General features: G+C 53.7%; 1 protein-coding gene across 1 annotated transcript in view; it reads right to left on the bottom strand.

Moving 5' to 3' along the window:
- Nucleotides 1-17,624, bottom strand: part of LOC122364777 (brefeldin A-inhibited guanine nucleotide-exchange protein 3-like) — a 29,919-nt gene extending 12,295 nt beyond the window's left edge. Inside the window, exons 1-28 of the mRNA XM_043335503.1 lie at nt 17,523-17,624; nt 15,993-16,133; nt 13,717-13,850; nt 13,295-13,429; nt 12,628-12,799; nt 11,939-12,074; nt 11,433-11,699; nt 11,184-11,316; nt 10,669-10,775; nt 10,119-10,303; nt 9,812-9,954; nt 9,457-9,549; nt 8,912-9,059; nt 8,281-8,447; nt 7,873-8,026; nt 7,497-7,604; nt 7,091-7,270; nt 6,561-6,792; nt 6,078-6,233; nt 5,557-5,721; nt 4,995-5,280; nt 4,560-4,739; nt 4,132-4,360; nt 3,571-3,739; nt 3,143-3,327; nt 2,719-2,847; nt 2,123-2,293; nt 1,657-1,780 (exon numbers count right to left, since the gene is read on the bottom strand). Of these exons, the coding sequence (XP_043191438.1) occupies nt 1,657-1,780; nt 2,123-2,293; nt 2,719-2,847; nt 3,143-3,327; nt 3,571-3,739; nt 4,132-4,360; nt 4,560-4,739; nt 4,995-5,280; nt 5,557-5,721; nt 6,078-6,233; nt 6,561-6,792; nt 7,091-7,270; nt 7,497-7,604; nt 7,873-8,026; nt 8,281-8,447; nt 8,912-9,059; nt 9,457-9,549; nt 9,812-9,954; nt 10,119-10,303; nt 10,669-10,775; nt 11,184-11,316; nt 11,433-11,699; nt 11,939-12,074; nt 12,628-12,799; nt 13,295-13,429; nt 13,717-13,850; nt 15,993-16,077 (4,373 nt within the window). The 5' untranslated portion in view covers nt 16,078-16,133; nt 17,523-17,624. The remainder of the gene's footprint in view (nt 1-1,656; nt 1,781-2,122; nt 2,294-2,718; nt 2,848-3,142; nt 3,328-3,570; nt 3,740-4,131; nt 4,361-4,559; nt 4,740-4,994; nt 5,281-5,556; nt 5,722-6,077; nt 6,234-6,560; nt 6,793-7,090; nt 7,271-7,496; nt 7,605-7,872; nt 8,027-8,280; nt 8,448-8,911; nt 9,060-9,456; nt 9,550-9,811; nt 9,955-10,118; nt 10,304-10,668; nt 10,776-11,183; nt 11,317-11,432; nt 11,700-11,938; nt 12,075-12,627; nt 12,800-13,294; nt 13,430-13,716; nt 13,851-15,992; nt 16,134-17,522) is intronic.
- Between the last annotated feature and the right edge of the window lie 7,162 nt (nt 17,625-24,786).

The following is a 24,786-nucleotide window of genomic DNA, read 5'->3' as shown; positions in this document are numbered from 1 at the left end:
GGGATTAGTGTTCACAAGAAACCCGGGACGCAAGGTATGGCGGTTCCACAATCACGAACGCGTAACCGCCCGACCGCGCGCGCCGTACTGTGGTATTTTCATAAAGTGACAGACCACACCGGGACCACTGCTGCAACCCGGTTCAACTCCGAAGCTATCCAAATGAGTTGGGTATCCCAACACTAAACATTGGGCAATTAACGAAAAACAAATTAGAGCGGCCTGTGCAGGTATCACCGCAGACATCACTAGTCAGATAAATATTAACAGGGTCGTTTTACACTTAAAATCTCAAGTCTGCAGAACGTCTCTAAAGATGAGTTTCAATTCAATTCAAAATGCACCTCAATACAACCTTCCCAAAAATGAAACAAGTAAGGAGCCTCTAGTTTCAATCTATCGAAGAAAAAAAATGTGAAAGCAGTGCTCTGCGATATACCACTGTAAAAACTTAACGCATTCAATCCTTTAGCATGACAGGTGTCACAAGCGCTAACAGCGAGGCAATTTACAATGACTTTCTCTGAAAACAAAATTACCGGGGTACTCGTATATTATCCGAGACTTTTGAATAGACGAATTATTTTCGGGTTATAGCAAAGCTGGTCAGAAAATAAACGGCACGTTATGCTACGATAATACGATTAGTATTCAAATGGGAAGCGAGGTAGAGGCCGTAGAAGTCTCGTTAAAGCAAAAAATACGATTCTGCGATTACGTGGCTCCAAACATGGACCTCGCTAGGAAAACTCTTTGAACACAGGAACAGGAAAATGCTTTGAAGTACACTAGCCCTATGTAGAATTGGTCCTCTTGCGTGTGTTTGCGAGCTTTTGCCCCACACGATACTTAAGGTTGTGAGAGCCGAGTCTATCTGCTGTCTGACGTGATGCGTAAATCGTATTATTTGGAAATGACTAAGTTAACGAAAGCTGAAATCCAACAGTTTTTATTCTGTTATTAAAGAGGAGTAAGATTTTCCCGGTCGATGAACGACGGCCGTTAGTAAGAAGAGTTCATTCGATTTTAACAGTTGTGTCGATTTATTCAGTTGTGCTTTTGTTTGTTGTGCTTTTGTTTGACAGACGTTTGTTTGTGCTTCTCTACGTACCACCTTACAAGTTGCAATGTTAGATTGGGTAGCTTACACAAAATAGGTAATGTCAATCGTCACACATAATATCTGGAGTGGCGTTTAAAAGTAAGAGTACCATGGAGGCCGGGTGCAGTGTCGAGACGGTCATTGACAAACGCAACCTGCCGTGCCCTATTTTATGGGGTGCAAGATGCATTCGAAAAGCGCACACGAGCGACATCTGGTCCGGCTGACTTAGACCAGTCGCCGGGAGGCCTTTAGCCACCAGCTATCACAGAGTGCTGTTCAGAGCTCTGAACGCCGCCTGGCCCGGAGTCAGCCAGGACCCCCGCCCCCCCCCCCCAATCGAGGTAGATGGCGCGCGGGTAGAGAGCTAGCTCGCAGACGGCGGATGGGCCAGTAAAATATACCGACATCCACGGCCGCGAGTCACCGTGGATGGAGAGAAGCAGATGCCCCGTCTCTGTCTATTCGTCTTCCACTCACTCTCCCATTAATCCTTAGCCAAAGCCATGCACAGCCTTAGAGTCGAGAGAACAAAACATAAATGCGGACGGTACCTGATGCAGGCGCAGCCCAGCCGGGAGACGACTTCGTGCGGCTGACAGGCGCACTCGATCATGACCAGGAGCAGCTGGCGCAGCATCAGGTCAACACCGGCCTGGTGCCGCTCGGACGCGCCAGCTGAAACACGGGATAGCTGATCAGCTTCGGCTTTCACGATCACCATAAGAGGGCAAATAGAGGCAAAAATATAAACAACAGTTACAGGCAACAAATGTAAATGAAGATCAAATGCCTACACAATTCTAGAAACAGCAACACACATAGGAAACATACATGCGATCATCTGCTCGTGGATATTGACATCGTTCATCAGACATCATAATAGCTCTTCACCGATTCAAATGACGCGCTTTTGCCAGTTGAGACCGGGCCCTCTCACTGGCTGACAGACTGGTGACGTCACAGACCTCACACTACCTAACGTCACTCATGTGCAGGGCACTGACGTTGCAGCCTCACCTGGCACGCGGGTGAGGTAGAAGACCACCAGGTCGGTGGCCATGCCGCCGCACTGTTTGAAGTTGGTGGCGAAACTGCTCCAGCCGCCGTGACGCCGGCTCGTACTGCGCAGCCAGCCCTGCATCATCGGCAGCAGCAGGTGGTTCACGCAGTAGATACCGAACTCGGCGCCTGACGGAGACCAGATAACAGTCTGCTCAGTGTCGGTTACCATACATACACAATATCTACATCACAATGACATTCTGGATTGTGTGAATCCTTAACGAGTGTAGCAATGGAAACAGCCTTTCATCTGACTGGCCGACGGCCAATGGGAGCATAATCAGACCCTTTTCTGGCACCGGTTGACCAGTTAGAACAGCCTCTTACCCGGCTGGTCAGCCAGCGATGAGCAACCGCGGTAGTGGGAAGAGCGTCCTTCCTGACTTTGCCCCTTACCTGGCTGATCTGCCAGAGAGCGCAGCAGCAAGAACAGCGTCTCCATGGACGTCTGCGGCTGGTGTGAACAGTCCCTTACCCGGTTGGTCGGCCAGTGATCGCAGCAGCGAGAAGAGCGTCTCCATGGTCTGCGGCTGGTGGGAACAGTCCCTTACCTGGCTGGTCGGCCAGCGACCGCAGAAGCGAGAAGAGCGTCTCCATGGTCTGCGGCTGGTGGCGTCGCGCGCAGGTGGCCGTGGCGCCGGCCAGACCCTCCAGCAGTAGGTACCACACGCGCAGGATACCTGCAGAAACGATACACGGTCAAGAAATTTGAACTTATGTGTATAAAGGAGGCCACAAGGAGGTCAACAATTTCAAGCACACTAAGATATATTATATGTGATTAGTACAAAGCAGAGACGTCAGAGCGCAGAATCACTTCGTTCGATGAAATGTGAGGCATTTTCTATCGCCAACACGTCAGGCAAGCACATAACGTATGACGGGTGCAGCGTCCCTTCCCTCTGTGACCGGTACAGCGTCACTCCCTGTTCTGACCGTTGCTGCGCCCGCCCTGTCCCCTCCCACCGTTCTCACCACTGGCGTTATCCAGCTCCTGCAGCTCTGTGACGCCGCCCTCCACGGCCAGACGCTCGTAGGTGACGGGCGACACACGGTCCGGGTCCAGCTCACAGTCCGGGTCCGGGTCCACGTCCGGGTCCGTACTGAACTCGTCCGTAAACACCGGGTCCACCGTCAGAGGTACCGTGTTCAGCTGGATCCTAAGAGAAGGAACATACACTGTCAGGGGCAACGAATATCGTATTCAGTCGGATCCTGTGAGAGGGAAAGCATGTTCACGTGCATTCTCCTACAAGAAGATAACTTTTATATCGTACCGGTAAGCCTAACGGTGCCTTCTCTTACCACAGGTACAAATCACGCATACTATTACTCCTATCTATAATCTATATGAAATAATTTCATTAATTGCAGAAATAGCACTTTTGCTGCAGCGCCGGTACCTGTGCGCTGCGTGGAACACCGGACAGTTGCGCATTCCGTGCATGGAGGCCAGGATGGCGTGGCAGCGCGCGATGTAGCGGAGCGCCGCCAGGCCCAGGTCGCGCGAGTCGTCATCCAGGGCACCCAGCTCGATCACCTGTTCGGGCTCCTCGCCGTCTCGGAGCTCGGCTGGTGGACGGAACGGAGCGACGGTCAGGCTGGAGCATCACTCAATGAGAGCATCTGCACACACCAGTGAGCAGACATGGCTCATATTGCGTACGGCATCAAAACCTTTTCATCTTTACCGAATCGTCCTGCACAAACAATTTAAAAATCATACATAGCCCCACAGTCAGATAAAAACGGCACGAATATATTCTGGCACGCAGCCAGTCAGTCAGACAAGCAGGATGTAGTCAGAAAGGCACAGACATAAAAAATACCAGACATACAGATGCATGCAGTCGACAGACTTACATGCAGGCTCGTTGACAGGTGACAAAGACAGGCATATGAATAGAACGTATCCTTTTTCTCACCCAACCAGACACCACTTAATTCGACTTTCAAGTACGTACGCGGCCCTCGGACGTGTTTCAGCAGGCACATGATGCAGTCGACGGCAGCGTTGGCGAACACCAGTACGTTGTGGGTGTCGAGGAACGCCTCGAAGACGTCCAGCACGGCGCGCACGTGGCCGGCAGAGGCGGCAGAGCGGACCGAGCAGAGCGCGCCGAACAGCGGCCGCCAGCCGCTGCGGATCTCTGAGGTGCTCACCTCGACAAACTCGCAGATCGAGCCCACGATCTGCGGCGGAATGCCAATGTTACCGAAGAGAAAGAAGACGGGACTGAAACATTTAAACATCTTCACGTTTTATCGAGAAAGCACATAAGACTGAATTTGCGTGAGACGCGTACAATGTAATAAAATCGTTTCTACTCCATACCGATATCGCTTTAGCTGCAGAATACGGAAGTTCAGCTGTTCAACACGGACGTCTTACCTGATCCTGCACGTCCGTGTCGCAGAGCTCGAGGCACAGCAGCGTCTCGAGCGGCTTGAACAGCGCCTCGTTGATGTGGTAGTGGGGCAGCTCCAGCTGTGAGCCCAGTATCGCGTTCACAGCGTCATGGATACACGAGACCGCTTTCTTCGAGACTGCCAGGTCCTTGTGGCACGCCGCCTGGAATGCAAGTGGGCAGAGTCAAACATGACCATTGATTGACCATTCCCTGAAAGGAGTTCAAATCAGAAAATGAACAAAGAAGACTCTAAAATAACCATGATAAATGACCATGAGTATTTATGATAACCAACATAAATAAAATAATGTTTTAAAACGACACGAAACGAAATCGATCCATGCAGTAAATCCCATTTCGCACACAAAGAAAAAGAGTAGCCTGTACCGGCGGTGGTGTCAGTGCCGGGCCCGTACCTCCATCAGGTGGTGTCCGACGATGGGCCAGGCGCGCATCAGGTGCACCAGCGGCCGGCCGGATCCGACCACCTTCAGCAGCACGTCGCCGAGCCGCGTGAGCAGCAGCGCGGCGCACTGCTCGCCGGCCGCGTCCGGCGCGCGCCGGCCCCGCCGCCGCCAGAAGGCCGGCGCCGGGGCCGGGGCCGGCACGGCGAACAGCTGCCGCTGGGAAGCGCGGCACAGCTCGCGCAGGAAACTCAGCAGTGAGGAGAGGTTCAGCTTGTGCGCGGCGTCGTTGAACAGCCTGTGGGTGAAGCGCCGGGATGGGCGTCAAAATGGCGAGGGTGACGACAGCAGCCCCACACTGACAGCTAAGTGTCGATCCTCAGTCTGACCACTCTGAACTCTTTCAAAGACTGCAACTTGTATGGGGTGCAAGAACACCACCACCAAATGTTCACATTTCTCCCTTGCACCAGCTGCTGCCAGAGCATGCTATACATTTCCTATTCGCGTGAATCAGGCGGTGATGTCATAAAAATTGACCAGCTGTCCATACCAGCATGGCAAGAAGCCTCACCTGTCAGCCATCTGCGTGAGTCCGCTGACGGCTCGCGCTGCGAAGGGGGCGGGCAGCACGCCGCCGTGCCGGTCGTCGGCGCCGGACTCGTGCACCAGGGCGGCTATGTCCACAGTGTCCGGCGCCGGGCCGTGAGAGCTGGCCAGGTAGCCGTACGTGTCGCCGCTGGGGGATAGACGGAGAACATGTTACCGGTCGATGGGAAAAATGTGGCAGAGGCAGTCACTGGCAACCCAGAGGAAAGAATCTGGACAGATATGGAACAAATCGGGTTCTAAAGATGAAGACTGAGTCGCCAACACCCCCAAACATCTTAACAAAAATGTCGTAACTCGTTGATCAAATCGAACAGTGGAATATAGCAAGCTCAGCTACGACAGAAACCATGGTGACATGGTGGACCTTACAGTACCCTTGGTTTGAGTACCGGTACTCACATAACCAGTTATATCGCCCGACAAGTGGGCCGTGCTAGACACTGTCCTTTACGAGATGTAGTTAGGCGAGTGATCGGCTCTCACCAGAGCGACTCGTCCTCCTCCGGTCGGCCGAACGTCAGCCGCAACGCGTCCGCATCGTGTCGCGTCGGCGGAGGGAGGGTGGAACTGGAGCCGGCTGAGCCGCCACCGCGGTCAGAGAACAGCCGCCGCTCCAGAGCTCCCAGGTACAGGACGCACCTGACGGACGGCACAACACACACACACTCAGTGACAACTACTGACATAGTGCAGTCTGCTTATGTGGAGTTATTAACACAATACATAAAAAACGATGGTGCGCGATTGCAATAACACTAAATGACGAAAAATCCGTCATTTAATTCGTCTAATTCGTAACTCGTTAAAAAATCGTCTGAGAGCCTGAAAACCGTAGGTAACATCGGGAATTGCTTCGTGATGTTGAACAAACCAACCCACAACCTGTAAGCCGGCAGACCACACGGAGTAGCTCTAACTCCAAACAAAGCTCAGCGACATTTCCCTCCAGCCGCCCAGGCCACCCACCTGAAGATGTGCGGCCAGCAGTCGGCGCTGTGGCTGCCCAGGTCGAGCCCGTTGCTCAGGATGACCTCCATACTGAGAACGTGTGCCGCGTGCAGCTGCACGGGCGCCTGACCGACGAGCGGCAGTCGCGGCCGGCGCCGGGAGCGGCCAGCCGACTCGGCCTCACCGTCACTCTCAGTGCACGAGGCGGCCGTCAGAAAACTGAACACGGAGCCGCAGCGCACCTGGAGACCTGCGGACAGGCCGGCATGGACACTGTCACAAATCAATTAGTGATTAGTAAAAACAGAAAAACACGCACTTATAAACACCGAACACTAACAGTTAACTCATAATGTATGCACCACGAACTAACTTCACAACTCCCTCTCCAGCCCCGACAATTCAATAAGCTATCCTTCATTTCCCTATCTCCGATCTCGCCTGTGTGAAAACTGGGAAGGATGAACGTTCATCGGTGGCGTTACTAAATGCAGACGGAGCCAGTTCTATGGCGCTTATCTGATCGTCGAGAGGGCGCGATCTCTCACCGGTGGCGTTGCTGAGCCGGGCGGCGCGCTGCAGACCGTCCAGCGCCGCGCCGGCCGCCTGTCTCTGCAGCGCCTGAGTCCGCCGCCGCCGACCAGTCGCCGGTCCGGAGAGCGGCGCCGAGAGCAGTTCCAGCAGCGGGTCCCAGCAGGCCGTCAGCACCCGGCGGGCCAGCTTCACACCTGCAGTCCCCTCACAGGAAACGACGCTGGTCAGCGAACGTAGTGGATACTTGGAGTGGCATTCTTACTAGATGAGTGGAAAGTACCACTATTCTCAGAGATATAAGATGATGATCAAAAGTGATCCCTTAGCGATGCTCTCCGCCATTACTTTACTGTGAGCACAATAACAGACTACCCTGGGAGCCAGGTGACGGCTGAGACAGCGTAGGCACCGCTGACTGACCTGCCTCGACGGCCGGGTCCCGGTCCACGTTGGAGGCCGCCCGCTCCAGGCGCCGGTAGTCGGAGAGTAGCTGGCTGCCCGGCTCGACGCTGCCCAGACCGTCCAGGTCTGAAGAAACACGAACACGAACACCGGTCACAAACATAACCAGTAGCCACGAGCCTATGCACCACCGCAGTCACGTCTTTCAGAGGCACAGTAAGTCTGAAAGATAGGGTCAGCCGCAGAGAACGGCAGTTTCTAAGCAGTTGTTCTTTATGACAATTTCGCGTCCTTAGGGTATCTTTCTAGGAGCACGATAAAAACTGCGTACCCAGCATTTCCGTTTAGTGAATGTTTGGCGGATCGACTATGGGTCGTCCCTTCGCGCGTTTACCGGTGATGAGACTGATGAGGCTGGCGCCGCGGTCGGTGTATCCGGCCTGGTGCAGCAGGTCACAGTGCACCACCTGCTGGTACAGCTCGGCCAGCCAGCTGGTGCTCAGGTAGACCAGCACGCCGCTGCCCAGTACGTCCTCCACAAACTCAGACTGGCGGACGAGCAACATGGAATCAATGGCAAAGTCGAGCAGTCTGAATAGCTACACAGCTGAGCAGCCAGTTCAATACCCATCTGACAACTATTGTACCGTCACCCAGGCGCCACGCCACACTGGTGTCACTTAAATACAAATGGCACATAACCTTCATAAGTCTATTACTTATTGAAAACACGCTCCCAACGGCCAGTGTTAAGCACCGCTCTATTTGTCTGGTTGTGAACGATGCCGAGCCTAGTACCTACCTCGGTAACGGTAAGCGCCGCCGTCTGTCCGCTGTAGTAGCCGCTGCGAATCAGCTTCAGGTTGAGCAGCAGCGCCGCGTAGCAGGCCAGATACACGCCGTCGGCGTTAATGATCATCAGCTGGTGCGGGTCGGTGCGGCTCAGATCCGACTGGGAGCTGTACAGACCTGGGGGATAGTGGAGAGAGCGGGGTCAGTCGGAGGTACTGTACAGACCTGGGGAAACTGGAGAGAGCGGGGTTAGACATGAGTCTGCTGTCCCCTCTCAGATCCGACTGCGAGCTGTACGGACCTAGGTAAAGTCGAGGCGGGGTCAGTCAGAGCTACACTCACACCAGTACCACGGATTTTCAGTAAAAGGTCTACTTGGCGCTGTTTTTTATTCATCTGTAAATAGAAAGTGACAACCTGATCTAAACGAGCAAACACAACATGCCAAGGGAAATCACTACATACTCACATGATAACCGAAGCGATTGTGAAATGAAACTGAATAATCTTCTACTCGCGAGGCATCGATGACCGAACAAAGTTAAATCAACAAGCCCGTCTCCTCTCCAGCTCACTGAATCTCAGATACACTGGCGATGGTTTCCCTCACACCACCGGTGATGTTATTAGGTTCTTCTTACCGTCACAGTATTTGGAGGCGAACTCCTGGACGGCCCTGTCGACCTCCAGGCAGCTGCGGATGGCTAGCAGGGAGGGCAGCAGGGCGCGCAGAGTCTGCACGAAATGGCGGCAGTGACGCCGCTCCTGCTCACTCGAACAGTCGTAGTGCTGTTACACAGAAGGGAGAGAGGGAGTGAGAAGACACAAAAAGATATACACAAATTCAATAGACGTTTCACACATGGGTAGTGGGTACATCTGTCATGAATCGTTAACAGTGGCTGCACTGGAAACAGCATGACCGTATGATTGATATAGATACAAATTGTCATCAAGCAGCCACTAAATTTACGTAGCTATGGGAATTGTTTGCTGAGGTCGATACGGCAATGAAGAGGGGAAAGCCGTGCCGCTTCTGTGTCTGACACCATGTCTGAGTTGGCAGCGGCGAATGATTCACAGGAGATGTGAAGCGGGGCCGACCGGGAACGGGGCCAGAGCGAGGCGGTTTGTGTGTGTGGGGGGGGGGGGACAGATAGGAGGGAGTATAAGAGCAGGTAACTACCTGGAGCTGCGTTGGCCGTCCGCCGCGCAGCCGCTCCAGTCGGCAGATCTCCTCCTCCTGTCTCCGACGGCGGTGCTCCGCATCGGGGCTCAGCTGTCGGCAATCAGCGGACTGTCAGTGGACTGCTAGCCGGGACTCACGACTGGCATAATGTCAGACGGTCAGATCGTGGACACTCAGAGCTGCCAGGCCTTCAGACAGTCAGACTGCCTGACCGCTTGACTTTCCAGACGGTCAGTGTTCGGGTACTACAAGCCGCAACCAAAAGTCAACTGTCCCTGATAGCTGTTGCGCTGTGCATGGGCTTTTGTTATGCATTTGTTATGTTATGCGCCTGGGGCCGGGAAATGCTCACCTGTCCCGCGTCCTGTTCATCTGAGTCGCTCGTCTCAGGGCCCTCGGTGTCACCCGAGTCATCGGACTCTGAGTCAGCGGGCGACGGTGTGTGGCTGTGACCCCTCGGACCAGCCAGCTCCGCACCGCCGTACGTTACAGGACCTGCGGCCGGCACACAAAGAAATGCAGTGAGACCAATGTATTCCTTTAACTGGTCGGAGCCGACCCAGTATTCAGCCACCGCTACTATAATACAGCGGAGTGTCAAAACATACGCATTACGCAATGCATGTTTTTATTACACATTTACAAACACACGAACACACCTTGGTAGTCGGCCTCCTCGAGCCTGGCGTAGAGCGAGTTGACGCGCTGAGCGTACTCGGTCGACACGTGCCGCCCCTCGCAGAGCGCCTCCAGAGACTGCAGCAGCGCCACGCAGCAGCTCACACCCGTGTGTGTGGCTGATGGCTCCGGCAGCGAGCTGCACTCCATGATCGAGTCGATCGTGCTGTTCGGACAACCAGAACGTCAGTTTTCATTACAAAAAAGATGCTCAGAAGAAAACGTGTAAAAGAAAATATCTTGTTCTAATCAAACACATCTGCTATGCTATGTATTTCTATCATTGATATTCGAATTGCATCTGCAGTTAGATTGCTGAAATCTCTCGTAACCAACCATATCGTTTTGCGAAAGCTATGAGCCACCATTTCGTAGATTCTGACACCGCTAAAACATAAATTTTGTGATTATGATTGTGAAGCAGTGCGTGCAGTCAAACTAACCACACGCTAAGAACATTCCCGCTCGTCCTGACAGTGTCTCTGTGGGCAAGTGACGGTGCCCATGGCGTCGTACGTTCGTCATACTCACATCTGTAGCAGTGATAGATCGTTGACGGGTACGTGTTTGGCGCTGGGTTCCTGGTGGACCAGTGTTGGGCCACAGAAGGCCAGCAGCAGCTCCGGAGTCTGAAGCACCTGGAGTCAGAGGAGAACAAAAGGGCGCAATTAGCTACAGGAATGTTATTAATACTTAGTATACCTTTACATCAGCTTCCGATCAATTGGGCATAACTGCGCAGCATTCCGAAAACGCTTGCCTTTGACCGCAACTGAGCGTAAATCTGTGAGCCGAAATTACCTCGCGGTTGAGTCGCTCTGAATAACTTGACCTAACTTTTCTTGCTACGTAGAGTTCGCGGAAACGTGGAAGTTACTCAAGTCAGTCAAGTGACGACGAAGCCTTTAGACGGTGCGGCAATTAGTGGAGTTGTGAGTGAATGAGTGAACGGATGGCTAATGTACCGCTCATAGAACTCATACAAGAGCCACACAGTACGGCAGTTAGTGGTAGAGCCGCGGTGATGTGTTTCGAGAAAAGCCTACCTGTTTGACGACTCGGAGGGCGTCGTCCCGGTGCTGCGGCGGCGGGTAGAGCAGCATTCTGTGGAACAGCGCCTCCAGGGCCGGGCGTACCGAGGCCACGGCACCCAGTAGCCGCACCAGCTGAACGGAGATGCTGTCGGAGGGAACGGGAGACGCTCAGCCGGGGCGGAGAACACGCACTGTGGGCTGTATCGGCTGCAAGACGGTTCAAAACTCGGTATCGTCAGTGCTCTGCTACGTCGTGCCCACCTGAATATGGTACGCGCCTCGGCGGCCGGCAGTGATGGCTGCTGTGTGAGGCCGCCGGAGCCCCTGGCCAGCTGAGACTCGCCGGCCGGCCCGTGACTGCCCACCCGCTCGGTGGTCGGCGAGCCAAGCAGGCAGACCAGAGCCGGCGTCAGGTGGCGCCACGTCTGCTCCAGCAGCGGCGCGCACTGGTGGGCGCGGGCCGCCGGCAGCGCCGTCAGCAGCGCGTTCAGCGTGCTCAGCAGCAGCTGCAGACCCGCGCCGGCCGACCTGGACACACAGAGAGAGGGCGTTCTCAATTCTATGTCTTGGTTTGTCATCTTACCGTAATCTGGCTCCAGAATCTACGTTACAGCAAAACATACCCGAATCACAAACACGTTGGGCACCGATTCATTCAGTCAATACTGCGCGTGATAGTGAAAGGGTTTCATAATTCGTCCATCCATTTTACCAAGAAGCTGTTCGTTTTGTCACAAACGAACAAGTCGTCGGGCCGGGCGACTGACCGTTTGTCGGCGAAGGCCTGCAGCTGGGAGCACAGGTAGCCGCACACGGGTACGATGTCCTGGTACACGTCGGCCGGCGACAGGCCGTCCCCGCCTCCGGCCGGGCCCTCCGCCATCTCACTCTCGTAGCTCTCGTCTGAGGAGACAGGTGTTTTAATGTTCAGAGTAAGAATAAAACGTTTACGAAATTGCTTCAGCACGACTTATTGCTACTCGACAGTTCCGAGCAAGAACATCCTAAGTGTCAAATTTTTCGAAATTGAGATATTCATACCATTCGACTCAGCTCGTCGAGCTGAGTCGAATGGTATAAAAATCTCAACTTCGAAAAATCTGACACTAAGGATGTTCTTGCTCGGAACTGTCGTACTGAAGTAAGTAGTAGATAATGTGAGGCATACTTTTTAATGGCACCATAAACATTACACCTGGAGAACATTTCCCGATAGAAATCATGGTCGTGTAGATTTGCGGAGAAATGTACCCCATCTCTCGTGTTCAAACAAAAATGCCCCTTCTCGTTCCTCTTACACAACTTTTATCGATTGGTTTCCATTCGATAAAAAAGTCAGTGGGCAGTCAAGCAGTCTGCTGTTAAGTGTTGTGCCAAGCGCAATAGTTAACAAAAGCAAGTACCTACCAACTATTTTTTTTAGTAAGCCTGTTATCCTCAGGATAGTCGGACATACCAAGAATGGCGACAAAGCCGCGGACTGCCTGGCAGGCGGCGGCCTGCGCGGCCGTGGCAACCGTGGGCGGGCAGGGTGTCCTCGAGCACAGCTGGAAGCAGAGCGTCAGCAGGCGAACCACCAGCGCGCTGCTGGCCACCCACCAGCTCTGACACGCGGCGCTCAGCAGTACCTGGCAGGGACGGGAGACAAATTAACTGGTGTCGATGACAGTGTAATTATAGCAGACGTGTGCTCTAGTGGAGTCCATAAATAGATGAGGAGTGCGGTTTGCGCTGTAACCGTTTTACTTTAGCCGGGTGATCGGCCAAGTGTCGAAGTAAAGCACTCTCGCGGGGAGATGCGTTGATAGCCGTAGAAAAAAGTTGCCTGATTTGCGGTCCAAGCATCTACCACAATGGATGGCGAGACAAACAGCTATCAATTTCACCACCTACAGGTCAAACCAGACGCCGGCTGTAAGAGGTCCGCAGAGTACACAGTACACACTGCACGAATTACTATCTTCACCAGTCACCACCGTCAATAGAAGGCTTTGACGCAAACACACAAGCTAAGCAGAACCTCCCGGCGTCAGACGGACAAACGATAGCCCCGGTATAATGCGCTGAGAGGAGCCAGCGGTATTACGTTTCACAGCTCAGCAGCGCTGCCGATATGTACTCACCCGCATTATTTCGACCTGTGCGTTATCGTCGAGCGTTGCCAGCGACGGCAGTGAATCCAGCAGCTGGGTGGTTAGCCATCGAGACTCGTCGTCGCTCTCGAACGGGGCCGCGAACCGGTCGTCACGGAGCATTCTCTGTGGAACCCCGATCGTTAGTTTTGCGATTTTTTTTTAATTTGGTAAACGTCACGAACCGAAACTCAGGTTTGCAAGGAGTCGGTAGTTAATGTTCACATAGGTACCTTTCAAAAAGCACACAGTGTTACCGAAACACTTAGGTAGGTGAATAATTAGTCGTTCGATTGGACGTAGTCAACATTTGATGGAGTTGATACATTCAGCCCTACGTTAAAGCTTAAAAGTACCTATAAGTTGGGCGTTCATGTCAGTCACACAATGCAGGAGCAGAGAGGCTTGTGTACCTGCAGTCCCTGTATGGCGAGCGTGCCAAGTTTGCCGCTGCCACTGTGCAGCGCCGAGCCCAGCGCCTCCAGACACTTGGAACGGAGCTCCCACGGCGGGTCGCGCAACAGGCCATGCTGCGATTCAGTAAAGTCTGCAAAGAGTGCCTCGTCAGTCTATGAGACCGCACCGTAAGATGCAGTCCGCTCATTTACCATTCTAAACGCCGTTAGTCACGTTAAATGGTCGCGAAAAGACGGGAAAACGGCAATCAAACGCTCAGGAAACTACGCCGCTGACCTATTAAAACGACCCTATGATTAAAAACTTGTTGGCGTAGATTATTGAAAGCACAAACAGCTGGGGAAATGATATCAGATTTCATCAAAAGCTCTACTTAAAAAAAGAATATCCAGAACAAGTATTTTTAACATTACTGGAAATCCAATTTGTGCCTTATAACGCCACATATCTTTTTTAACCCGCGCCCCGCTGGGGGGCGGGGGGGGGAAGAATCTGCCCCCCCCCCTCCCGTTTTTCGCCAATAACTTCAAAACGCGTTACGCTAGCGACGTCAAACTTTCAGTACCTTATCATACATCAATTTGACACGTTCCCTGAAAACTTGAGCGAAATCCGTCGGAAAATGTTTGATAAATTGACGTTTTAGTGACGTCATGTTCGCCATTTTCGCCTCAAAAACGGCAAAATTTCAAACGCCGGTAACATCTTCATTTTTAAAGGAATCAAGACGTAACAAAAAAGGTTAAACGTGATTCTACTTTGTCTATCAAATGGCTACCTCGATTTTTTGAAAATTTTGGATTTTGGCCCAAATTTTTTTCAAAAAACTGACTTTTTTGGGAAAATGATTATTAAGTTCAAAATTTTGAGTGTATCGAAAAAAACGGAATATATGTCAGAGAAGTGGTCTATGTGCACCTACATACCAATTTTAGAATAATCGGTTAAAAAATCTGGGAGTTATTCAAAATTTTATGACGTCACGACACACAAAAATTTTGAAAAATGATTTTTTTTAAAGTTCTAGACCTCGTACGGAAACAAAAATAGCACCATTCGATTCGCCGTGAAAAACTGCATCAGATAGCCACCTTTTTAGGCCTTAACAACCAACTTCAAAATTTGAACTCACTTGACCTGACCTTGACCTGACCTCGACCTGAAATTCATCCAGAGGTGGTCCATATCACTTATTCAGTGTGCCTATTGAATTCTATGAGTAAAATGACCCATAAAACATGTGCCGCACATGCCCTTTTCTATATTTTTTGTGACCTGACCTGACCTGACCTGACCTGACTTGACCTTAACCTTGACCTTTGAATGACATTGTATGCAACGAATATTGTCTTGGTAGTCTAAGAACACGTTTTGGGCAATCAGTCTCAGTCCATTCTTTGGCAACTACGGTGCAAGGCCGATACTGTAGAAACTTGCATTTTGTACCCTTGACCTGACCTTGACCTGACCTCTGACCTACTTAAGCAAAACAAATTGGGCTCTTAAGATCCGCCTTGTTGAGAGCTTTCGATTACCGTTTTCCCCGTCTTTCTACGACCATCGGTTCGGAAGTTAGACAGGGGGGGGGCAGAATTTGCCCCCCCCCCTCCCCCAGCAGGGCGCGTATGACTGAATAGCCCAGCGGGGCGCGGGTTAAGTTAGCTAGCAGCAGTTCACATGAAACGGCAAGGCGTTCCTCCTAAAATGTTTGCCCGTTTTCAGCTGAAGTTTCTCTTACGGTGAATGCACTGAGTCAATGACGGCATTGCATTTCACCCGCACCCCGCTGGGGAGCGGGACGGATAGATTCGACTTACCCCGGTCTGACCTCGAACAGATTGTCGTAAAAAAGACGGGCAAACGGGGATAGATTCTACTCCCCTCGCGGTCTAGCCTCCGAACAGATCATCGTAAACAGACGGGAAACGGCAATCAAAAGCTAGTACCAGCCAACATCTAGAGCTTTCCATTTGATCAGCCTGCAGCAGGGCTGTTCAACAGAAGCACAAGCTGAAGGGGAGGGGGCGTTTTACACCGAGGAGGCATCTTTTACGCCTCTCCCCCTCTAGTTTGGCTCTTGGACTGCGTACTGCTACGCAATAAGCATCGTCCGAAAGGTCGACAAAATCACGAGAAAAGCACCTACAATCGTCAAATACATCAGGAAGGATTCTGAATCAGCACAGCCAGCTGTCACTTTGCCCTGTGGTAAGTACGTGCTGTCTTTGCGAGACCCTGCTGTCACTGCTCGTGACCACAGGTTGAGACTCACTGCGCGCCTGGTCGGCCAGAAGGCGGATGTCGGCGCGCCGTTCCGCCCCGGCATCGCGCGCTAGCTGAGCCAGCAGCTCCTCCATTCGTAGCCCAGGCTGGCTGGAGGCGTCCGCAGGCCGGTGTCAGCGCCGCATGTTCCCTGTCGATAGACAACAGTAAACGTTAGCGCCGCCCACGTGCGCCTCCGTGATGCTTGGGCAAGGGGCCCATCCTGTTTTTTTTTCACAGATAACTAAAAAACGGCCAACAATTACTTTTGACTCGCTGTTATCAGTACCTTTCTGGACATCAATTTCACACAACTCCTGAAAAATTGGGTCCAGGTCATCATCTTAGGTCATGAGCTACAGAGGTCAGACTAAGGTCATGTTCATATATTTTCAGTAAAAAAGTTGTTCATGGAAAAAATGCAGAAAGTCAGGTAAACAATCTAGAGACCCCAAATTTGCACCGAATCTACAAAAAAGCATGGCAAAGGAAACTGCTATCTCAAAATTTCCAAGAATCCTAAACATGAAATTTCCAAAAATAGAAATACTAAGAAACTTAAATTTTCAAACTTGAAGTCAAGATTGATCAGCATTTTTTCTTCAATTTTTTATTTTTTGAAACTAAAAAGAAACAGAATATATCAGAGAGCATCTCCCTACCTTTACAATGTAAAAATCAATGAAATATCTCTGAAACTGCCAAATATATAGCTATTTCAAAGACCACAAATACAGGAACTGTTCTTATGTCGCATTATTTTCAGCATTTGTAGGTACTTGAAATTAGTCTAGGGTAATACCTAAATACTTATTCATCTCTCCCCGACTCAATATGAGCAATGTCATCTCTTTTGCTTGATAAAGGTCACCTTTACATAATAAAATGTTTGCTCATTGTATACCCATAAATTTACTTTACCTTTATGTGCCATCATAGGTAAAAATGACCAATGAAGTTACGAAGTACCTATGGCTTCAAATGTATGAGATTTCTTCAATGACTCAATGACTTCATAACTACTCAAACATTCACAATTCAGCATGGTGTTCCATTTGATTCATGCAAGTTACTAGCTTAAGTTAGAATTAAAATTACGATGCCATCATCTGTGATGCTTCTTGTTTGGTGATGGCAGCAAACAGCAGCACACATTAATTTGGGTTCTCATTTTTACATAATCATGTGGCAAAAAGCATGCTTCTTGTATGCAAGCAACTGCTTCAACTATATAGGTAATTAATCTCTTTATTATTTCCAACCATATGGCTTAGTCTTTTCTTACTATTGTTACGAACCAAGTACCTACGCTAAATGAGATTTACACCAATGTCAGCAGAAGGTATTGGATTAAAGAAAAGTATTGAGCAGATTTTAAGTGAGTGTTAGGCTAGATCAAGTCATATTTTATTATGATTTAAATGCAAAAAGTACTTAATGAGTTGCAATAACACAAATGCGACATTTACGGCGCAGCAGCACATGCGCTGAATTTAGGATAATTGGCAACGTTCCTTGACAATAAATATGAAGCACTTACCTTAGAGCTTGCAGCACAGGAAATTTAGACAAAAAACATTCCTAAAAGTATTTCAGGTTGAGTTTACGCAGAAGTTGCATTTCCACGAGAGCTCCCACCTTCGGCTGATTCGGGCGCTGCTGGAGGTCACATGGGCTGCTTCCACAGTCAAACAAATATCCATTTTTCACAGTAAGTTTGATTTATCTAACTAATTAATATATTTATACATCTTTTTTTCAAAATCATTAAGTGCACAATGCCCTAACATTTCTTGACAAAAAATATATTTCACGATATCAGTGATGCTTCAATCACGTGATCTCCATAGGTTTCTAACTAAAATCAGCAATCACATGTACACTAGCAGAAGCCAAAGTGCAGCCAGGGTGTCTAAAAAGCAGACTAATTTGGTAGACTAATTTATGATTCGAAACTACCTGACTGATTCTGATTATTTTTTCATTATTCTACAGAGAAGACCAAGAACAGATTTAATGCTTGGTATTTTCTTACACCTCAAAACGTCGGACACCTCGAAACGAACCATTCGATCTAACCCTGCGTTCGATGTCTCTCGGACGGCGAAGATTCTATGCCGTCCGGCCAATCATAGGCGGCGGAACGGGGGGGGGGGCACCGGGGCACCGTGCCCCCCCTTGAATTCTGCAAGGGGGGCACCAATAGCAAGGTGCCCCCCCTTAAATTTGATGTATTAGTACTAGGGGCAGATTCGGGGAAAACTCCAAGGGGAGGGCCATGAATCGAAGTGGTGCCCCTACCTATGCCCAAAATTAAAACCTCAACGGATTTCGGCCACTTAATTTTGGTGGTGCCCTATTTTCAGGTTTTTTTATTTTCTTTATTTTTGGTTAGTCATGTGATGACTGGTGCCCCTGCACCTGCTAGGCCGCTGATGCCCCTGGAAAGAATGTGGTACCTACCTACCCTGCCCCCTGACAAGCCTACGGTGGGCCCTGACTTGACTTAGGTGCCCATGGGCCCTGACAGGCCTGTGGTGTCCTTGCTAAGCCTGTGGTGTCCCTGGGCCTTGGCAGGTTTGTGGTGCCCCTGTTAGAACGCAGGTGCCCTTGACAGGTTTGTGGTGCCTCTGACAATCCTAAATTGCCAACGACAGGCTTGTGGTGCCCTTGACAGGCCCATGGTGCCCTTGCGAGGCCGGTGGTTCCCCTGCGAATCCGATAGTGCCCCTGGCAGGCCTCTGGTGCCCCTGGCAGGTCTGTGGTGCCCCTGGAAGACCTGTAGTGCTTTTGCTAGGCCGATGGTGCTCCTGACAGGCCTGTGGTGCCACTGACAGGCCCGTGGTGCCCCTGCTAGGCCTATGGTACCCCTGGCGGGCCTGTGGTGCCCCTGTCGGCTGTCAGGCCTGTGGTGCTCCTGGCAGGCATGTGGTGACCCCAGGCCCTAAGTCATGACCCATGTGACCTCCACCCTGGGATTCGCCACTGATTAGTACCATGCGATGGCTTCTTGGTAATTTGGTACATAGGTACACACACATAGGTACTTGGGGATCAGCTTAAAGTTAACCACACATACGGGCAGGGGTGTAATTTTCCTAAAATGATTGTGGGTGCCCAGCTGTAGGGGCGCCCGGCGCCAGGCCGTTTTGGGGCGCGATAGATATTCTTTATGTGGGAGCCTAAATTAACACCGAATTTGATAACATTGCTAGCCGAATGGCGCTTCAAGTGACGTGTCTGACTAAGCAAATACACGCTTAAAAGTGGAAACTGACCGGAAGGACGTAAAAAGCTGTAGAGGGCGCCATCCACTAGGAGGGGCACCAAATGTGGAGGCACCAGACGGTTACGACTTACGAGGGCGCCGTGAGACGATGAAAAGGGCGCCATTCTCTTGGGAGGGCGCCGAGTGATTGAAAACGCTATGTGGTCCAGGGGCGCTAAGAGGCCAGAAGGGCGCCGCACAGTCAGTAGTGCTACGTTGGTGGGGACGTGGGGACGCCAGATGGTTACGAGGGCGCATTGAGATCATGAAAAGGGCGCCATTCTCGTAAAAGGGTGCCGAGTGATTGAAAACGCTATATGTGGTTCAGGGGCGCTGAGAGGCCAGAAGGGCGCCGAACAGTCGAGGGATGCACGGTGAACAGAGACCTAAGGACGCGAGACGGTCAGGAGGGCGCCGTTAGACCATGAGAATGGCGCGGTGCTGTCAAAAGTGCGCCATTCTCCCAGAAGGGCGCCGAGTGATTAAAAACGCTATATTATCCATGAACGCGAGACGGTCAGGAGGACGCCGTTAGAGCATGCGAAGGGCACCGTACTCTCGAAAGGATGCTTGCAGCCTTGTAAAAGACTTGTGGGTGCATTTTCATCATTGTGTGGGCATACATAATTCAGGATTGTGGGTGCATATGCCCCCACAAAGAGATATAAAATTGCACCCCTGCATACGGGGGTGAACTGCCATTTTCGTTTAGTAAAAAATAAAATTAAAAAAATCATCGTGTCAGGGCTGTGACGAAAAATAAGTGGCCTAAATCCGATGAGAAAACAGGATTTGGGGGTACCCTAGGTTTGGCTCCTTGAGCCATGGTGCCCCCCCTTGTCTCAAATCGTTCCGCCGCCTATGCGGCCAATCTCGTTGAAGGCCAGCGGGGGCTCGGCTGCGGTTATGGAACGTGATTGGCCGGACGACGTAGAATCTTCGTCGTCCAAGAGACATCGAACGCGGGGTAAAACTCCACGAACCACATTATTCCAGTGCTATCAATGTTTTAGGGCCTTGGTGCTATCAGTTCACGAACCGTTTATAAGACACGCCGAAACCGTGCGAGACTTCGTAAACAAATGACGCACGCACCTGTATTTCTCCGTTCCGCTGCGCTTGCAAATGCATGACTGATGAATATGGGTCTGTGTATTCGTACGTTTGTACACCCGTCATGCACTTTGGGTGCAGATTACGCTTACACAGCCAGCAATGCATGGAAACACAGTACCACAGGCGGCGGCGGGGTGGCGGTGGACAATCGGAAAGACAAGAACGCTGAACAATGTGTAGGATCAGTGTTCGCGGCACGGCGTGGGCGCACAGACTGAGCCAATAGTGTTGGAGCCACACGGCAGGTGTCGCTGCAGTGGCGCCCGCGGACAGAGAAAGTTTTTGCCGCACGACCCCGTAGGTGTCGCTCGTCAAATGCATTTCTCCGTTCCGCTGCGCTTGCAAATGCATGACTGATGAATATGGGTCTGTGTATTCGTACGTTTGTACACCCGTCATGCATGACTGAGAGGTTATACAGGCCACCACAGCGGAGTTATCTGAGCGCACAAGGACGCAGCGATGCGCGAACCGATCTCGCCACACGTGCACGGCTACAGCGACAGCCACTAGTTCCAAAACGCTGATAGGGGCCTCGCGGAGGGACGCGGGCCACGGCCCCAGGAGCCAGTCCTCGCCGCAGATGGCACCGAGCCCGACCGAGCTGGAGGCGTCCGTCTCCAGGATAAGACCCGGCTCCAACAACCAGCGCCGGTGAGCGAGAATCGCGCGGCCTGGGAAACGGTCTAGAAACAGCAGCCAGGCGCGCATATCCTGTCTGGCCGCCCGGGTGATCGTGACGCGGTGGTGAGGGCGCGACACGCCGCGACACAAGTCGAACATGCGCCGTAGGAACGGGCGACCGAGTGGCACTGCGGTGCACGCAAAGCTGAGGAGCCCCGTGCATTCACGGACCATGCGGAGGGGCGCTTTCCGGCGGGCCAGCAGGCTCGTGAGGCCTGCCCTGGCACGTGCCAGCTTGTCAGCTGGCAGCCGCAGCTCGCCGCGCTCAAGGTCCAATACCACCCCGAGGAAGGTGAGGGACCGGCACGGCGCCACGGTCTTGTCGCGACGCAGCGGGATCGCCAAGTCACGGCACATGGCCTGAAAGCCGCCGAGCGAGCGCTGACACGCTGCGCGCGACTCGCCGATGAAGAGGAAGTCGTCCAAAACAGAAACAATGGGACCCGCCCCGAATTTGTTCTGCGCGATCCAGACGAGCGCATCACTGACGGACTGGAAGATTTGGGAAGAGCTGGCACAGCCCATAGGAAGGCAAAGGTCCACGTATGCGCAGTCCCGCCAATGGAAACCGAGCATGGCGGCGTCCGCCGGGCGGACGGGCACGATGCGGAATGCACTCTCAATATCGGTTTTGGCGAGGTAGGGGCGTTGGAAGGACCCAATCAGGCGAAGAGCCTCGTCCACCGACCCGTATTGAACATATGTGCGCTCCCGGGGAATGAAATCGTTGACGGAAGCGCCGGTGGGAAATGACAGGTGGTGAATGACCCGAAACGAGCCCGGAGACTTTTTGGGGATTAGACCAATGGGAGAAAAACGGACGATCCATGGCGGCGCGGGACAGAAAGGACCGGCTATCCGACCCGCGCGCGTCTCAGCCGCGACATATGCGTCCACGACTTCCGGCGCCAGAGAGCAGGATGGAAGGTTGCCGCCCGAGTCACCAGAGGGGACCTCGGCGCTGCCGAGCGGGAAGCCGTAGCGAAAACCGTGCACTAGCTGCGCGGCCAGGGCGGGGTCGTAACCTGTCAGGAGCAGCGCGAGGTGGTCGGGCGGGACTGATACCGGCGGAGTGAGGGAGTCATTCGCGGCCGGGGCGGCGGGTGCCGGGGAGGGCCGGGGCGGCGCGGCGAGGGCAGGCGAGCACGCTATGGGGGCCACGGCAGAGGCGGCACTCGTGCCGGAACAGGCACGGGGACCGGCGGCACCCGGCGGCGCGATTGTAGCCGAGGCAGAGCGCGCGAAAAGAGCCAGACGCGGCGGCCGGCCGGCTAGAGCCGCCCCGACCCTCGCCGCTTACACCGGCTGCAGACCCGGCCCGAGAACCGGCGATTCCGCGAGCGATTGCGGTGAGCCAAATGGGAGACGTGGCCGCCGTGGAGCCCCATGGGTGAGCTTCCGGGCAGAGGCCCCGTGCGCGCCGAAAGGCCTCATCGAAATCGCGCCACGCGAATCCAAGGCCGGGCGCCTGCAGCGAGGACACTTGTTGCATGTGGCGCAACAGACCGGAGGCGTCAGCGGGGTGGGCAGCCAAGTACACGGCCGCGTATCGAAGAAACGCGGTGGCCCAGGCGCCGAAATGCGGGATTGGGCGGCGCTGTACCGAGGGACGGAGACGGCCGTCGATAAGGCAAAACAGCCCTGGTTCTGCCGGGGGGATAGAGTCGTTGAGGAGAGTGTTTAGGTCAATGAATTGATGGGACACGATGAGGGCCGCCACCGCGGGGGATACGGCAGCGCGGGCCGCTAGGTCGTCACCTGCGGCATTTTCCACCGGTGCCGGCGGACGGCCGGCGACGGGCAACTGCGCCGCTGGCAGGTGCGCAGGTGGAGCAGGGCCGGCGGCGGTCGGAGGGGCGCCGGAGAGAACCGCCGGGAGCGCCATTGGCCCGGCTTGCAGTTCGGCAGCCGGCGTGTAGGCGTGGTCGGCGGACGTCAGATGGGCAGCTGGCCCATCCTGGAGACGCTGTGCCGGACCGCGCTGCACGGCGACCGTCGCCGGCGGTGATGGCTCGCTGGCAGGTAGAGCGGCGGCGACGGCGGCCCGGACCATGTCGCCCACCATTGTTTGAAGAGCGGCGGGGTCGATGACCGCGGCGTCAGGGGGCGAGGCGGCGGCGGCCGACGTTGTAGCAGCATGGCCCCGCCCTGGATTGGGCGGAGTGGTGGCCATCACTGCGGCCTGTCGCCTCGCCGCAGCAGCGGGCGTGCGGCGGCTCGTGGCACCAGCGCCAGACGCGGCCGCGGCCGCCGCGGAGCGTCTCGTAGTGGCGCGTCGCGGCGCGTCCGTCCGTGGCGCTGGCAGGGGGCGTGCCGGGGCACGGCCCGCCGACGACTTGGCCCGTGGCATAGCAGCTCCGAACGCATGAAAATAGACGACGATGTTAGCGGGAATGTGTATTTAAACGGCCAGCCGGTTAGGAGGGGGGGGGGGGACACACACGACACAGCACGGGAGCGACCCGGTACACGCTAAATCCCGGAGGAGGCGTCCATAGCCTCCTGTAGCACGCTCTCCAGGGTGCGCCACCCGGCCGCGGACGGATGAACCCCATCCGACGCCAGAAAGTCAGGTGGCGGCACAAAGTGGAGCAGGAGCACCGGCGGTTGGCGGAAAAGGCGGCGCAACAGTTTGTTGGCCACCCAGCGCCGCCGCCGGAAAATTCGCGCCGACACGCCGCTGGATGGAAAGCCTGTGCGCGGAGGGATGGGCAGCACATAGACGCGAACGACTCCGGCTGCCAGGAGCCCGAGCGTCAGTTCCTGGAGGTTGGCGAGCCACCGCTGAACGCGGCAGTCCCTTCTGGCGAGGTCATTTCCGCCCGCCACGAGCGTGACCACGCGAGGACGGGCACGAACTGCGGCCCGGATGGCCCAGCGCCTGAAGCCGTCGTCATTGACGCAGCCTCCGCGAACACCGGCCGCCGCCACGGCAAGGTGGGGCGAACAGCGGCGGGGGAGGTGGACAGCATAGCTGTCCCCTACGACGAGCATGCCTGCAATGAGAAAAACAAAATTACGTAAGCCCTGGACGCTCCCAGAGTGGGACGCGGACGAAACCGATATAGCATACACGGTTGCGTATACGTCCAGCCAATCTGTGACCGACTAGCGCTGCAGCTCAGGCATACACCGTTGCGTACACGTCAGGCCAATCTGTGACCGACTAACGCTGCCTCTCAGGCATATACGGTTGCGTACACGTCAGGCCAATCTGTGACCGACTAACGCTGCCTCTCAGGCATCCACGATTGCGTACACGTCTGGCCAAATTGTGACCGACTAACGCTGCGTCCCACAGAGTGGCATACGGCCAGCAGTGAGCTGACTCCAGCCCATACACCGTTGCGTACACGTCAGGCCAATCTGTGACCGACTAACGCTGCCTCCCAGGCATATACGGTTGCGTACACGTCAGGCCAATCTGTGACCGACTAACGCTGCCTCTCAGGCATACACGATTGCGTACACGTCTGGCCAAATTGTGACCGACTAACGCTGCTTCCCACAGAGTGGCATACAGCCAGCAGTGACCTGACTCCAGCCCAGATGGCCCGCTGCAGACCCGGTGCAAGACGACCCCCAATCAGCTGCGGACCTGCGGTCCGGTCGCCGGGCCAAAGGCCGCTAGGCCACGGTCACGGTCAGCTGACGACACGGCGGGTGAATCACCCGGGCCGCCTCACGGCGCGGATGACGGTTACGTAATGACACGCCCGCGCCTGCGCCGCTGGCG

The sequence above is a fragment of the Amphibalanus amphitrite genome, unplaced genomic scaffold (genome assembly GCF_019059575.1).
Source record: "Amphibalanus amphitrite isolate SeventyFive unplaced genomic scaffold, NRLGWU_Aamphi_draft 000696F_arrow, whole genome shotgun sequence".
In the NCBI taxonomy this organism is placed as follows: Eukaryota; Metazoa; Arthropoda; class Thecostraca; order Balanomorpha; family Balanidae; genus Amphibalanus; species Amphibalanus amphitrite.
The sequence above is the reverse complement of the archived record's forward strand: the minus strand, read 5'-3'. Positions and strand labels throughout refer to the sequence as shown.